The following is a 16,567-nucleotide window of genomic DNA, read 5'->3' as shown; positions in this document are numbered from 1 at the left end:
AATGGTGGAATTCTGTTTTGACCTAACAGAACTTTGAATATAGTACTGCAGTAAGAAATCAAATGCATTTGATAACTTTATTATGCTTTTATTCCATGTGCCTAGCATTACAACCATTCCTAGAGAAATATTTTAAAGAACAATGTAAAAAAAATAGATTGCAAAATAATCATACTAAACAAGTCAAAACAGTTTCCTTTCCTTTCTCTTTACTTGGGAAAGTAAGGATTTATTACTTTTCCCTACATTTTTAGCAAAGTACAATAAAGAACAGACTGGGTGATGCAGAAGATACTAATGAATGTTTATTCTGTTATAGGATTTTCCTGTCACTCGCTTTGCTACTCTGCCCCCTATCTAGTGAAGTGCACTTTCCAGTGGGAGTCATATGACATTTTTATGTGCTTGCTGTGCACTCTTAACAACAGGCTTTCCTCCTGAAAACTGACGCAGAAATTTTAGTTTTTGCACCTGCACAAAGCTGATATGTTCACAGCTAAATGATACAAGAAACATGCAAGGACAGGAGATCTTTTTTTTTTTTTTTGTTTTCTCGTCTTTAGCCTTGAATAAAATTTACAGAAGCCTGCTGCTGAACAGCCTGCTTTGGCTGTAATAATCTAGAAGCATCCTGGCAATCATTTCAAGTTTCTATTACATAGAAAATAATTTCAAATCTTACAGGACAATTTTAATTTATTAAAGAAGTCCCATAATTAAACCAGGCCTGATATTTACATTGCGATAATTACATTGTGAGCTGCTTCCCACTATTATTTCTTCTACTTCCTCCAGCAAACATTCACAACATGTTCAAAAGCTTTAATAGCAGTATAACTTAGAGCTAACAATTAAAAAAAAAAGACAAAACTGGATATTGCAAAATACACGATCCTAGGATCATGGCACACAAGTGCCCATCTGAAAATAAAAGCCCTGCTCCCAAGCTCTTCTTCACAAAATCGCAGAATGTCGATGTTGGAAGGGAGCTCTGGAAGTCACCTCACCCACAGCCCTGCTCAAGCAGAACCACCTGCAGCCAGGTGTCCAGGACCACATCTAGACAGCTCTTGAATACCCCTAAGTAGGGAGACTCCACAAGCTCTCCGGCCAACCTGTGCCAGAGTTTAGTACCCCTCAAGGTGACTTGTGCTTTCTTAGGCTTTCCAAATTAAGTTAAATTGCTACTTCTACAGAAATTCTTTGCACTTTCCTCTTTTTTAAATTGAATTTGAATTGAAAGACATAAGGCAATAAGCACAAGTGAAATACACTTGAACACAATTTTTAATTTTATTTCTTTACTGCAAAAGTGATCAAACACTAGAACAGGCTGCCCAGAGAGGATGCAGAGTGTCCATTCTTGCACTTATTAAAACCCAGCTGGAAAAGGGCTTGAGCAACCTCTTGCAATTAGACTAGAATAGACTGTTTCATTTGAAGTGACCTACAACAATCATCTAGCCCAACTGCCTGACTACTTCAGGGCTCTCCAAAAGTTAAACCATGTTATTAAGGGCATTGTCCAAATGCCTCGTAAACACTGACAAGCATGAGGCATTGACCACCTCTCCAAGTGACTTTGAGTAGGGGGACTGACCAGATGATCTTCAGGGCTCCCCTTCCAACCTCAAATGGTTCTGTGTTTCTATATTTTCAAAGTTGGCCCTGTTTTTGGCAATGGCCATCTCATCATATGGTCCCCCCCACTCTCTCTTCACTTGCTACTGATGAAACACCACCAACAGATATGCAAGGACTACTGCAACAGAGGAACTTTGCCAGGACTTAATGCCTTGTTACCACCCAGTTCACAGTTTAGAGCCAACAACTACACAGCAGTTTTGACAGGTGAACATTAAGACTCTACAATTAACAGGAACTGCAAATCTTTTCTCACCTTTTTCAGTAAAATTTTTCAAAGCTAGTCTAGTCTGGGAAACAACTAAGTACTTTTGACATTATACTGTATATTGTTCGGAAGTATTTTTATTATGTACATGTTAGTTTTTTAGCAAATCTCCTGGTGACAGGAGGTATAACAGGAATAATTATGGTAGAGAAAAGCACAATACAAAAAACACAACACAAGAGCTCTGTGCTCACTCAGTGCAGACTGGCACGCTGCTGGTTTAAAGCATATGCTGTGAAATCATTCGAACACTTGTCTGCTGAAAAAGGAGCATCGTAAATATGTGAATTTGTGTCACGCACAAGCACTCCAGCGTTCACAAGCTGTCATCATAACTGAGCAAAAACCAAGATTTGTAAAAAGATTTGTAAAAAGGTATAGACTTCACTGTCACAAGGAAGAACTAGATAGCCAAAACTAAGCTCTTAGCCAGGATTTTAACAAACCTGAAATATTTTGAGAAATATTTCAATACTTCACCGCAATCCTTTGAAATGCTTTTTTGCTTGCTAGAAAATTCTCAAGCTTAGTTACACTAATGAGTGAGTTTTTACTTTCAGTTTTCAAACCAAAGAGAAAAAGCACATGAGTTTTAAAGAAACCTCAAACTATTCCATGGCTCTCATTTCTTTGAAGATGGATTGCTACATATTTAGTAAGCACACATTTGTCCACAATACATCACTATGGATTGATCTATATTAAGATAATTGTCTGACATTGTACACTTGTGTTGCAGTTCTTCACTTGCTGCCAAAACATGCCAGGAGCAGGGTTTCAGTTGTGCAAAGAAACAGAACTATAATCTTGGTGTTTAATTTTCCTAGCCACCTAGATGAGTGACTGATACAGAGGAGTTTACACTCAACAGCAATGGCAACAATTTAGTTTCTAAATTTTCAGTCCAGGTTAGCATTTTTCTGCAGGATATTTTATTTGCAATACAGTTCATGATTATTTTCAGGAAATTATTACCATTTAAGTGTACAAAAACATCAAAAACTGCAGAAAATAATTGAGAATCAAGTCAATCCTAATGATTTCTATATTATTTTGATTTAAATTTAGCAGAAGCAAACCTCCAGGAACATTAGATTATTTTGGAGTACTCTGGAAATTTGTTCTACCAAATCTGTGCAAATAGCTGCGGATGGAACAGGAAACAGGCCTCAAGAAACCCATGGCTGTAACGTTTCTTTGTTATTTACAGTCTAAATTATTATCTCCAAATTTTACTAGCAAAACATGCATTCTTAAGCAAGCTACTATTAAATACGTATTATCACTTAATATTTTAATTATTAAAAATGTGCTGTCATCAAGCTTATTTGCAGCAGATGATGGAAAGGTATAAGTAGTCTCACTCACCGCTGAGGGAGAAGTCTGTCATTGGCTAGGTAGCCTAGTTTATGTATCTCCTTACTGTAATCTCCATACTTGGACTGGACAGCATAAGAAGCCAGAAGAACTGCAGTTTCTGGTGGGCAGTATATTTCATCATTTAAGATTGCTTCTTTGACTTGCAGGAAGAAAAGTCTCTGAGTTATTTCCTGAATTAATTCTTCAGATACATCCTCTGGAAAAAACTTGGCCCTGAACTTAAACTGCAAAGGGTTTTCTTTCCTTACATCTTGCTGTGTTACCTGAGGTAGAGGAATAAAGAAAAAATAAAAAGAGCGCTAAATGGTATATCAAATATAATTAACTCAGTAGTAATGAACTCTTTAGCTCGTCTAAACTGAAATCCAGTGCTTCCTGACAAGCCCACTATGGAACTCACTAAAGGTTCCCATGGCACTGAATCAAGTGCACTCCCTTGGATAACTCAGACAATTTTGAAAAGCTACTCAAAGGCCATTTAAGAATTATTTGTAGACTTGTGTACATTTGTATTTATCACAATAAGATCTGGAAAAAGAAGTTGTAATATATATTTTTAAAAAACCCCAAACAAACCAAAACACTATATCCAAGGAAAATTGCAGAAAGTAACACACCATGGTTTAAAAAGGTTTCTTAGCAAGAACTACGGCAATTTTTCAATATAAGTGTGGAGCTGGATTTTTAAAAAGTCTTTGAATTACTGAACTAAATTCATGTGCTTTGTTCCTGTGCAAAAAACATAAAGACAATAATCACATTATTTTTCTCAAATGGATAAGCCTTAAAATTGTGACTTCTGTGAAGAGATCAGATGGGATCATTTTAAGTGCCTGTCCACTTCAAATTTCAACAAAAACTCATTTTTTATGTAGAATTTTGCATTTCATTTGGGTTCAGCTTTCAGGACTGATTATGACTAAAGCAAAATCATTCAGAGTTACACTAATTTTAACATGAAATACAGTTATTTTTAGAAGGTACATTCATAATAAAACAAATCTCATACATCCCAATTCCTCAAGCACTTTATTATACATTTAATTTTATGTGAACTAGTAGTCCCTCTAGACCTTCTTCAGTATTCACGAAATGCTGCATCTGTTTGCTTGACTTGTAGAAAGTATCCAAAACTAAAAATACAATGCAACCATTTAATCACATATGTAAGCCAGCAGAAGTATTATTTTCAGCATTTCAGATGTCAATTGAAAAAGTTTTGCTCATGTTTCATTCTTGTCCATCTGCTTCTGATTTACATACACAGCATTTCACTTCAACCTCACCAATGAACGATTGATTAGTTTTGCTCTTGCCATAATAAAACCTTATTTGCACATCTATTCTGTGATTTATCAAATCTTATCTGTATTTAACACAAATATTTAAATAGTCACAAATTTGAGCTATTTATGACGACGTATTTAACAAAAATTACAAGCTTAAAAAAAAGATATCGATAACTGCCTTAGTCAAATTTGAAGAAATGAGCACACCCTTGCCACTCCTGAACCATACCCGCAACTTAACTTGCTAAAGACTTTCACAGAGCAATGTTTTATGTATTTTTCGCAAATGACAGCCCAAATCCTGTAGTCTCCAACCACTAGAAGTGAGCCATTAGGGTTAGCAAAACATTCATAGCACTACAATGTTTATTGCCTATGAAACAAGACAGATACGAAATTGTAGGATACAGCTTTGGTGGCTGGCAGGTTCAACTCACTGCATTTACCACAGAGGAGAAGGAAAGACAATATAAATGCAGAGAGTGGGATCTGCTGTTAAATCCCCTGCAATTTAACCCCTAATACTGACGTTCAAAAAGGTATTCTTGATTAAGTTGAATCAAAAAAATCTCCTCATTCTGACCAGTGCCATTAATAACCTGAGAGCCAATATTAAAATAAAGTGACCATTTAAATTCATAAATACAATTTAAAGTAAAATGGCCTGGTTCCAAACAGTTGTGAGATACAAGGTGTTCAGTGCTGTTGGGGAAAAACAAAACAAAAATTATCCTAAAATCCACCTATCAGATACCTAAACAGAAGTTTAGGAGTCTATTATTGATGCCTTGTTTAAAAATCTATAGCTGTATACATGCAAATCCTTGAAACTCAAATACTTCACACACACATACACCACCAACTGTAAAACTTTTATTATATTTCACTACATGAAAACAGGACAATCATATGAATTTAAGTTTTCCTAATGCATGCATCACCATGGTACTGGAAATACAGGAGATAGTATCTCCTTTTCAAATTAGATGTTGATGTAGCTTTGCATATTCATTTATAACTAACCGAACACAGCATTTTGTCATTTAAAGCAAATGAAAAACAACTTTTCAACTAAATTTGAAGCCAGCTATATCTCACCTACAACATTAAAGCAGCAAGCCTTATAAAAGTATTTTTCAAACTGTACGCTTAGCTAAATGTTAGAGACTTATTACCTTTTTGTTTAGCTTCAGCCAGGTTGAGTAGCCTTTGCTGTCCACATACTGTAGCCCAAAAAACCAGACTTCACGAAGACCAACAGTTTTCACCACCTAAAGAATAAAGGTTCCATAATAATCAGCAATCACTACAACAGGAATTTTTTAAAGGCAATTAAGCTACAGAAACCATCTCAAACTGAAATGTAATCAAGTTTTACGAGAACAACAGCAAAAATAAATTAAAATAGTAGCAAAACATCAGGTTCAGAGAAGCATTCACCTCAGTTCTAAATAAACTCAAACACCATGTTGTCAGACTACCAACTGGATTGTGCAGTTTCCTGCATACATCAAACTCAGCACCTGAGGAACACAAGGGAGCAAACAGGACCCCAATCTTTGAAAGCAGGTCTAGGAAGTACATCGCAGACCTAGAGACGAGTCAGTCCACTTCAACAGAAGACAACTGGTAAAACTACAATAAAGAATAATACTTGTGGACAAGTATGATGTAATGAGGATGAATCACCCTCCTACAAACATTTTTGAGGTTTTCTAAAAGTTAATGACAGAAGAGATAAGGATGATCTAGCTGGTAGACTACACATGGATTTTCTGTAAGATTTCTGATCGGGTCCATCACCAAAAGCTACTAGGTACAAAATTGCCCTTGAATAGAAGGAAGGCCTTTTTTATGGATATACAACTTTAAAAGAAAGAAAAAAACAAACTCTTTTCACAACAGACTTATAGTGTAATGACTAGAGAAGTCCCCCAGGACTTCATATGTGATCTGAAAAAAGGGATGAAACTGATGTTACACAATCTGCTGTAGAAAGTCTTCCACAAAGACCTATGAAAGAACTTCAACAATAGATGATGTTTAATAAAAACAAAATACTGCACGTAAAAGACAACCATTTTAATTACGTGAACAAAATTCTTGTCAAAAGGAAAAGGCAACAAAGCTATTATATTACTATACACCTCTACGGTATTCTCAGATCTCTCATACTACGAATGGACTGGTCATATCAACTCCAAAAAAGGATGCTGTAGCACCGGAAATGTTCAAAATAATTATCAGTGATACTGAACATTTTCTGTATAGGTAAGACAAGAACCAAGGCTACTGACAGAGAAATGAGAAAAAGAAAAATATTATATAGGTCTATAAAATTTGTATGGCATGTAGAAGGAAAATGGAATGATTATTCATTATTTCTCATAGTCTAAGAATTAAGATAATCAACAGAAGTCATTAGATAGTAGGTTCAAAGCAAACAAAAGTAAGCTCTTATACTACACAGAGTACAATGAAATTGTGGAACTATTTTATAATTTTTTTGCACAGTAAAAGTAAACGTGAATTCAATAAACAATTAACAAGTCTGGCTCCAAATGATCCAGTATGGCAGTATTGACTTATGTTCTTAGGTTGGACCATGCTGGCAAGTTTGTTTACTGAAGGCTGCTTCATGGAAGCATGTGAAGCAAACAATTATACACACCTCCATTTTGAAGTAGTGCTATCGGGTTGAAAAATTAAGATTTTGACAATTAGAAAATGTCACAGGACAGCTGTGAAAACTTAGTTCTGTTGCCTTGCATACTTCCATTATTACTTAGCAATCGTTCAAGTGCACCTCTTTTTCTCCTTTACCCTTTCACCTTCAGGCTCCAAAGTACAGAATGGACAATGTTCATGGATCCAACCTGATTCCTTTAGTGAACACAGTTATTTTCTCTAGAATTCCTACATCATTTAATTTAGAACATAAAGAATGTTAAGAACAAGTTTATGTTACTAGTATGGTCCTGAGTAACATTAAATTTGATGTCCCAACACAGAGATGTCAGACTTGCGCTTCTTTTGGCACAGACTTCCTATATGATGCTGATCAAACTACTTTTAGCTTCATCAAATGACTCTGAGAATGCTCTTTACTTTGCAGCAGTCCAAGTTGAGCCTTTGTACCCGATCATTCCTCTGAGCTGAAAAAAAAGTCAATAAGAACTGCAGATGCTCAAGAGCTCTGCCCAAAGGCACAGGGAGACAGGTGCTTATGCTCACGTCAAAACATGTTGCTCTCACCTGCTAACCACAGCCCTTCAACTGAGTTGCACCTTGCACATTATTTAAATACAGACTACTTGTCTACTGCAATGCAGCTACACATTTGCAAATCAACACTAAGAACAGCTTATCCATTAGCCTGTTTTACTTCAGACTCCATAAATATGGAAAGAATATGGTCTATCACTGCCTCTCAGCTCAAGAGAAAAAAAAAAATTCTGAAACTTTGTACCAAGACAATATAAGCAGTAGCATGATATGAAAAATAAGTACAGAATGAGAAACTTAGGAGTCTGAATCTGGCTCAAATATTCATTAAGTGGCTTCAGGCAAACATACACATAAAGACAACCTAGCAAGAATTTCATTGAGTCAGTTTCTGAAAGATCATCAGGGAGGCTTCCAAGATATTTGGAAAGGGCAGTGGGGTGTAACTTGAAATAAAGGAGACAACCCTCCCATTGTTTCTGAATGACAACTACAGTAAACCAGATGTACTGATGCTCAGTGCTAACACCTAACTGAAAACCAAAAAAACAAGCCCCAGCAACATCACCAGTGTGTAGGTTCTTCCTCTCCTCAGAAAGTTATAGATGCTAAACTGGTTGACTAAAGAAAGACACATCCGCTCTTGTCCATTCTGACGACTGACAGGACAGACAGAAGGATTAAAAACAGATATGTTAAGACACCTCTGAAATAAGAGTAATTTAAAAAAGTGTTCGTGCAATACATAGGAACTATAATGGGTTTCACAACTGAAGAGAAAAGATAAAGCCAAAGATGTCAAATTCTGAATTATTGTCTGCTAGCAGATTAAGAAGATGAAAACATGCATGGAACAGGAAACAAATCAGTAACTCCAGAAAACACCAATTAAAAGCTTAAGAGAATCAATGATTAACAAAAAAAAAAAAAAAAAAAAAAAAGACAAGTTCACCAAAAAAAGTAGAAGAGCATTAAACAACAGCTACATTCATGGAGAGGTTATTTTTCTGCAAGCAATAACCAACAAGTCTACTGTCATGTCCATTTCTGCATAAACCTTGAAGCCCAATCCTCTCAATAACAGTGCTATTCAATTCTTTTTCTATAGAGAAACAGCAAAGTTTTTGCCTGAATAGTTCATGCTGGTTTTGCAGTACAGCTCAGCTCTTGATGTTACTCTGTGGAACTCACATATGAATTTAAGATCAGGTTGAAAATGCTTCTCTCCTCAAACACAACTATGTTGGTTGATTTTGCTTGACCTAAACATTTTTCAATTTAAACTTCAAGAAGTTGATTATAAGAGCTGATGAGATGCCAAAAGCTGCACAGTGAACAGAGGAACAAAGTTGAAGAGAGCATGAAAAAGAATTCGGAGCTGTATCTTTGTTCCCTGTTTGTGAATGCCCCAATTTGGATGAACCTGATTACCTGGGCACAAAACGTTACACAGCAGAAAGTCACCCCACCCAACACTGCATGGCAGAAGATAGCACAGGGTGGCAAAGACAAGTAACAGCTTGAGGCTTCTGTGCCACAGAATACCAGACTTTCTACTTGATGGTGGTCTTGGTTAGACAAAAACAGGACAACGGCTTTCTTCAAGAAGTCTCTGTAAGAGTCATGATGTCTCTTCCTATGTAGAGGCTAAAGATATACTGCTATTGATCTTACAGAAAGGAGGGGTTGTTAGAAGTGTTAAGTCAATCATTTCAAACAAAAAATGCAAATGAAAACTGCTTTTCTTCAGAAGAAAAAGCTCACTGTTACAAAACAATAAAAATTCTCCTCCTTTCAACTTATATACTAAGACATTTAATTGACTCTTAAAGGTCAAATAAAAGTTTAGGAATTCTTAAAGCACTCTTTCAGTGTTTTAGTTTCTCTATTTTAATACCCATCATTATATACTTTAAACATCTGTAGTAGAGTGGACAGAAACAACAGCTCTAACAGACAACTGTTAATATAGTTAAAACTGGTTTTGAAGAGTAATTTTGAATATTTCTGCATTAACTAAATGCATACATCTTGGATCTAGACAATAGAACACATTTATTGGTTTCTCAAGGAAAAATGAAACGACACATCGACAAGATTCTATTCTTAACATTTTCTAGAACACTCCACAACCTACGTCAAAAAATTGTTTCAAGATTCTAACGGCTAACATCACATGAAACGAATGTGAGAATCACCCTTTTTAAGAACTCACTCATTGAGCCCATTTGACTGGTCTACAACAGAGATACCATCAACTGAGAATGCGTATTCTGATCAGGTTAGCAAACCACACACACATTAAAGCCATCATTTTCACTGTTCTACCTAGGTGGGGGTTTTTGTTGTTTGGTTATGGTTTTGTTTGTTTGTGGGGTTTTTTGGTGGTGTTTTTTTTTGTTGTTGTTGTTTTAACTTAAATTTCGAACCAGATCATAGAACAACATTACTTTTCTAACATTCAGGAAGTGGAAAAGTACCTTACAGCTTCCATTCTTGGGGAAAAAAATATTAAATAGTGACGGCTGTATCAATTTCTCATACACATAACTCTAACAATCACACTGCAGTTGCAAATATAATGTAACTAAACAAAAAACACCATTAATTTTGAAGTGGTTCTACATGTATGATTCAACTGAAGTCTCACTGTTAACCTGTTTCCACAAAGTTGTCTTTGAATTTAATACATTCCATGAGAAATAATGAGGAAGTTCAGACTAGCTGAGAGCATACCTTAGATAATGTAAGGAAAAACAACCTATACTTCTGCTTTCTCAAACTATGCCTTAATACACACAATAGTTTTATGTGTTTGTACACATATAATATATACACAGAGACACATAAGTTACCTGATCAAAGAGCTGCTTGCCTGTTGTATTGGGCTGGATGGCAAATTCCAACTCTGCATCCATTGTGGTTACTCTGACATTGATCTACAGAAAATAAAGAAATATTTAAATCATACTGTAACAGTGTAATGCTTCTATATACTGCAATTAACCTGCAAGAAACAATAGATGGCAAGTAAATTCAACAATTTTAATGGTCTTGTATACACACAGAACATAGCAGATATGAAAATGGAAAATCTGAATCGGCAAAACATCTCATTTTTATTTAGTAAAAAAAGCATGTTCAGGATAATATTTAACACTAAGTTTGAAGGTCAAAGCTGAGAACAAAGTTCAAAATCAACTTAATGGGATAGCTAATATGACTACTGAACACTCAAAGAACACTGTGACATTCAGCTACTGGGCACTATCTTTCAGTGGGCTTCTCAGCTATGTGCAAAAGTTTCTAGTCATACACATTATCATTCTAAGGTACTTACACTTGGCAATATAAAAAGACAAGCAGCCTCCTGCCCTGCAATTTCTAAAATTATGAGGTTCAGCAGTCTTCAAGTATATAGGACTAGAGCTTATAGACCTCAGGACAAACTAATGGCAGATTTTTGATCAGTGGAAAGAGAACTATAGAAGTTAGCCCCCCTTAATAAATTCAATTCATTTACTACAAGACTAAAAAACCACTGCTCCTTAAGGAACTTCTTCATCGTCCTGAAATAGAGGACCATTTTCCAGATGACTCCTGACAGTCACTGTTTTCAATGGTTCTAAAACAAGCAGTCAAATATTCCAGGAGGTATCAGGATGCCTACCTTACTTGGAAGTACAACAGCCTGTTCTATTTTCTCTCCAACTAGTACACACAAAAGCATGAGTTTCCATGAAACAGAAAAAAGTACTAAATGCACTGTACTGTCTTCTCACTGTTAAAACGCTCTTCCATTCCTACTGCCAGGGTATCACATTGTATTTATCTTCAGTGAACAGGAATATGCGTTAAGCATCAAATCTACTTTGCTATAAATGCAAAAACCAGAAACAAATTCAAGGCACACAGATATATTCTAATTTCTCTCTCTCTACTATAAAATAGGGAACAGGAATAAATTAGGACTTGTATTACAGGTTCTTGCAGTACTTGATCTATGCCTGCGTAAACCATTTCCATTAACTATTTCCCCAATTTCACCACCAGGTGGGATACTTTGAGAAGTGAGAGTCTGGAAAAGTCTTCTCAAGACAGAATGCAGAAGGGAGATCTAAGGCGCAAAAAAGAAAAATGGATAGAAGTTAGACCCCATGCAACAGATTAAGCTTGTTCACTCCTTTTTTTAGTACCAAGGCAAACAACTTTGCTCATGAGCTGGATACACAATACAAGAGTAGCGGGAGTCTGAGGACCTCTAGGTTATAGACCTGCAAACAAGGATGATAGCAGGGGGTTAGCAAACTTTTTTGTGGGTGTGCAAACACTGATAAAGAACAAGAGTTGAAGGCTTTGGAGTAAAAGACAGTGAACTTTTATTGAAAAAAATGAATAAATTAGAGGGTGTGTGTCAGGAAGAGGGAAGAGAGGTGTTTTCTGTAGGTTCTCTCACTGCCCGTTTTGAGAGGGAAAAAACCCTGCTCGTTCTCTAACACGAGGACCCATTTTAAACGGTACGTCTAACTCACTGCCCATCAAACTCGTTTAAGTGTGGGGGGTTGCCGCTTAACTACAAGAAGTTCTTAAAAACAGTTTTTTCAATTTTAAAAGTGAAGCCTGCTTTAAGGCAGCTACAAGCAAGCAAGTTACAAGGGATACAGCTAAAATGTAACTTTATTAAATGCCAAAGCACTCTGTTATGTAACAGCGCCATTGCCAAAACAAGAAGCATCAGGGAAGATCTGCAAAGCACAGCAAGTTCAACTAACTGCAGCAGACTTCTTCAGAGCTGCACCAGGAACTTCTCACATAAATATCCTTGTAACAAATGTCATCCTCTACAAATGCAAGAATTACTACCTGAAAGTCTATATCCCTCAAAAGAACTAAAATACTGAAACCGTAAAGTAAGAGATGTAACAGAGGCAAACTCAGAGCCTGTACATTGTTTGCTTCTTGATGTTACTGCCTCAAATAAAAGCAGAGTGCTGTAAGAGTACACATCTGCTGCATCTGCAACAGATACAAATACACATTACGAGTACCTCATCACTTATATGCATTACAGTAACTGCTTAAGTCTTCAGCAATTTTTTCTTTGAACTTCTGTTTAACAGATCCCCCTACTGCTAATTAATACTTACACTGCCAGTTCTATGAAGAAAGTTGCACATTAAATGATGACAATACTAAAATGTTACCTTTTATGATATGAGTTATTTAAGAAGACACCTATGAAAGCAATACTACACTTGATCATTCCTTCTAAAGACATTTAAATTTACTTAGATTTTTGGCATACAAATACTGAGCTTTTACAACCTTATAAAATTATTTTACAGCTTAAGTTATTTCTGGGCATGGAAAACAAGAAAAATACTTTTGGCAAAACCTGAGACTAATTCAAACCTCGACCACACAGCACACCCTCAATAAAAATCAAACCTTTGGTGTCAGTTGCGTTGTCTGCTGCGTAATCTGCTCTTGGGTATCCAGCTACTTTGAAGCAATGCTCCTTCTGTGCCATTGGTGACAGGGGGAAATTATCTGAACCACAAATTACAAAGACAGACACTAATCTGAACGTGATTGCTGTGAACTGACTTTACCACATGAATGCAGAAACAGGAAAGAGCTCTTGCAATGGTGACAAAGAAACATCCGAAGGTTTCCTGCAGCACATGTTGGAAGGCTGCCACTGATCATACCACAAGACCCATTTAATGCCCACTTTTCAGTCTTGCTCCCACCAGGATTACATGCCTTCACTCAAACTCCAGAAATTATGACAAAGCACTAGATATGATTTAGACAATTACTTCAGCTGCTCAGTCGTGAGGCAAATCCTGTTCTACCGTGCACGGGATCAGGGTAAGAGCTGCAACAAGTTTCACTTGGTGTATTCATGTGTAATTTTGACTGAACTCAGACTAGATGCCTTCAAATGATCCTACTCTGGTAAACTAATAAAGAAACTCTCTAGATGGTTCTGGAATTCATAGGAGTACACCTGAACAAACAACTTTTTTTCTTTTTAAGGTTTGAAAAGCGGCTGTAAGCAAACTTTATTTTTGGTGCCACAATTTATGTCACTTATTGCTGACAGAGATCTCTATGCAAATACTAAATACTAAAATATCACGGTGGTCATGTCTGAGAAATACTTAAAAATACTATTGTGGGCTTAGTAACTGGGTAACGTGGACTTTGTGAATCCTCTGGCAAGGTCCATGTGGGCAAGATCCTCCCCTCTGCCTCACCAGATCAGGCAATGTCAGACCTGAACGGCAGCTCTGTAATGACAGACAGAATTGATATCCAGCAATAGAGCACTCCTAGACAAGCCCTCTTACATCCCACACCAGAAATCGGTTAGGCCACTGTGATGTAAACAGAAAATAAAAAAATAAAACAAAAACAACAACAACAAAACAAACAAACCTCACAAAAACAAACAAACAAACCCCATAAAAACCATTACCCACACACAAAAAACCACCACCACACAAAACTCCGATGCTTCCAACACCCAACCCATGGAGCTATACACGTCTTTAATGTAGAGAATATAAGACAGTTTCTTAGCTCCCACTTCAGATACATGACTATCCTGATATTCATCTAGTAAAGCTAGGACAAGTAGTATCTTTTGTGCTACGAAGAAGGTGGCATTTAAAAACAACAACAACAACAAAAACACAAAGCAAACAAACAAAAAAAACAAGCAAACAACCAAACAAACCAAACACCACCACAAAACACAACCCATAGGCAAAATGTGAACACCTTCAGGGTTTGCCTCTTTTGGCAAAACTTCATTCTGAAGATGTTGCCTTTATAGAATTAGACATTAAATTACACAAGCTAAGCATCTAGACAAACACGGGCTGTATTTAAAAGACCATAATGGAAAAGATAAAAGGGCAGGTTAATGAGTTATTTTAAATTCTAGAAAAATTCTATGAAGAAGAAAATGCTTAGCACTAAGTTTTCTGCAGGTAGCTACTTTTAAACATGCATTTTATAAACAAAGCTGCTGTAAGAGGACATAAAGAACACAGTGAAGTTTAGCACAGCATAGAAAAGTCTGCTGGACATTTAGGAAAATGCTATCATAAACCTCTATTTTAGAGCACAAAATCTCTGTTTAGAATACCAACACCTACCCCATAGTTTTTAAAGTGAATATTTGGCTTGGCATATTTGCCAATACTAAGCAGTATAAGCAGCTGGTCCAGGAGAGAAACCTGTCACCATATAAAGATCACCCAATATCCAGAAAAAAATGCTATAAAAAGTATAATTTTTCCTTATTTCTGACAAAACAGCTTTGTCACAATATCTAGGTACATATATGTATTTAAAAATCTACTTGTAATAACATTTTTCTCAAATAATAAAGCTTTAAACACTTGCACTGTGACAGTTATCCTGTTTACCTTGGCATTAGAATTAGCAGTCTGGGTTTATCTGTATTTTACCAGATTGTTTTCAGAATGATTAAACACAGACAGGAGAAAGGGAAGAACACATACACACATATTGATATGACATACATATTCTTATGGAAGGGAGCAAATGATGTTTTGATAACAAATGTTGCTAATGGGCCATAAAGACATCTGATGCAGCTCACAAAATAGTATGAATTAAAAAAACCAAAACATCTAAAACAATTTATCTATGCAAGAATTTATCCCAACCAGTAAAGTTAATGAACATACCTGGAATGATAAATATCCATATGCATGTATTAAAAGAATGCATTTCACATGGGAATTGTATATTTGTTGTATTCTTTCACTGCTTTGAGGACCTGAAAAAAATATTTCTACACTTCCTTGTAGTATCTAACTTCAGTCCTCCACAATTTAAAGGGATATTACACAGTCACCACATTAATCTGTGGACCTGTCGTCAAACGTTGATACACTCCATAGAATGTGCACAAAAACCGTTAGCTTAGTAGTCTAATACTTCCTATTACTGTACTTCAGTCATTGTTCACAGAGACTAGTCGCAGCACTTCAGTGTTTGCCAGGAAACCCAAAACTGAGTAGATACCGATACTTAGTAAGAAAGACATTTAAAATGACATGAAAAAGGTTTCTAGTAGTTTTGCTTTGTTTTAATAAACACAATGTGAATTAGTCACATGTAAAAGCCACAGAAATAAGTACACCTCTTATTTATAAAAAAACCTGTATACAACGAAAAGCTTCTTCTCAGAGTTTCTTCGCACTAGTTCAGCCAATTACTATATCTAGTTTGTAAATTAAATTATTTGCATTAATGAGTAGCAGTATATTGGTCCCACTGCTTTGCTCAGTGTGCAGATATACACAGCACACTCTCCACATGGACCTCAAAGCAAACAGAGGAAGAGATGAAAGAGAAAAATTAACAAAGAAGATAGGTAAAACAGTAAGGATTAAACAGCATTAGGAACAGAAGCCTGCAGAATAATAGCAAACAGATATTACTAATAGACAAATCAAAACAAAGCAGTCCTCCAAACTGCTGTCAGTTTTGTATCTATGCCACAGACAAATTATATATTCAAACCATAATCCAAATACTGCACTACACATCTCAGATTTTCCTGTAAAACGACAATCTAGTAAAAATAAAATTATACACTATTTCAGTTCAACAATTTTAGAGAAATTAACTTGATCTAGTAAATATTAATTCAGATTTTAAAAATCTGTATTATTCTACAATCTGATATCTACTCTTACTGAAGACACAATATTGT

The 16,567-nt window shown here is 36.0% G+C and overlaps 1 protein-coding gene across 2 annotated transcripts in view; it reads right to left on the bottom strand.

Moving 5' to 3' along the window:
- RDX (radixin) overlaps nucleotides 1-16,567 on the bottom strand; it is a 40,922-nt gene that overhangs the window by 12,099 nt on the left and 12,256 nt on the right. For both annotated transcript variants that reach the window (XM_082043644.1, XM_082043645.1), the window contains 3 exons: nucleotides 10,662-10,745; nucleotides 5,757-5,852; nucleotides 3,281-3,555 (listed from right to left, as the gene is read on the bottom strand). In XM_082043644.1, coding sequence (XP_081899770.1) covers nucleotides 3,281-3,555; nucleotides 5,757-5,852; nucleotides 10,662-10,745 — 455 coding nt within the window. The remainder of the gene's footprint in view (nucleotides 1-3,280; nucleotides 3,556-5,756; nucleotides 5,853-10,661; nucleotides 10,746-16,567) is intronic.

The sequence above is a fragment of the Streptopelia decaocto genome (genome assembly GCF_964273445.1).
Source record: "Streptopelia decaocto genome assembly, chromosome: 1".
Classification (NCBI taxonomy): Eukaryota; Metazoa; Chordata; class Aves; order Columbiformes; family Columbidae; genus Streptopelia; species Streptopelia decaocto.
Note: the sequence above shows the minus strand (reverse complement) of the source record. Positions and strands in the feature narration are given on the sequence as shown.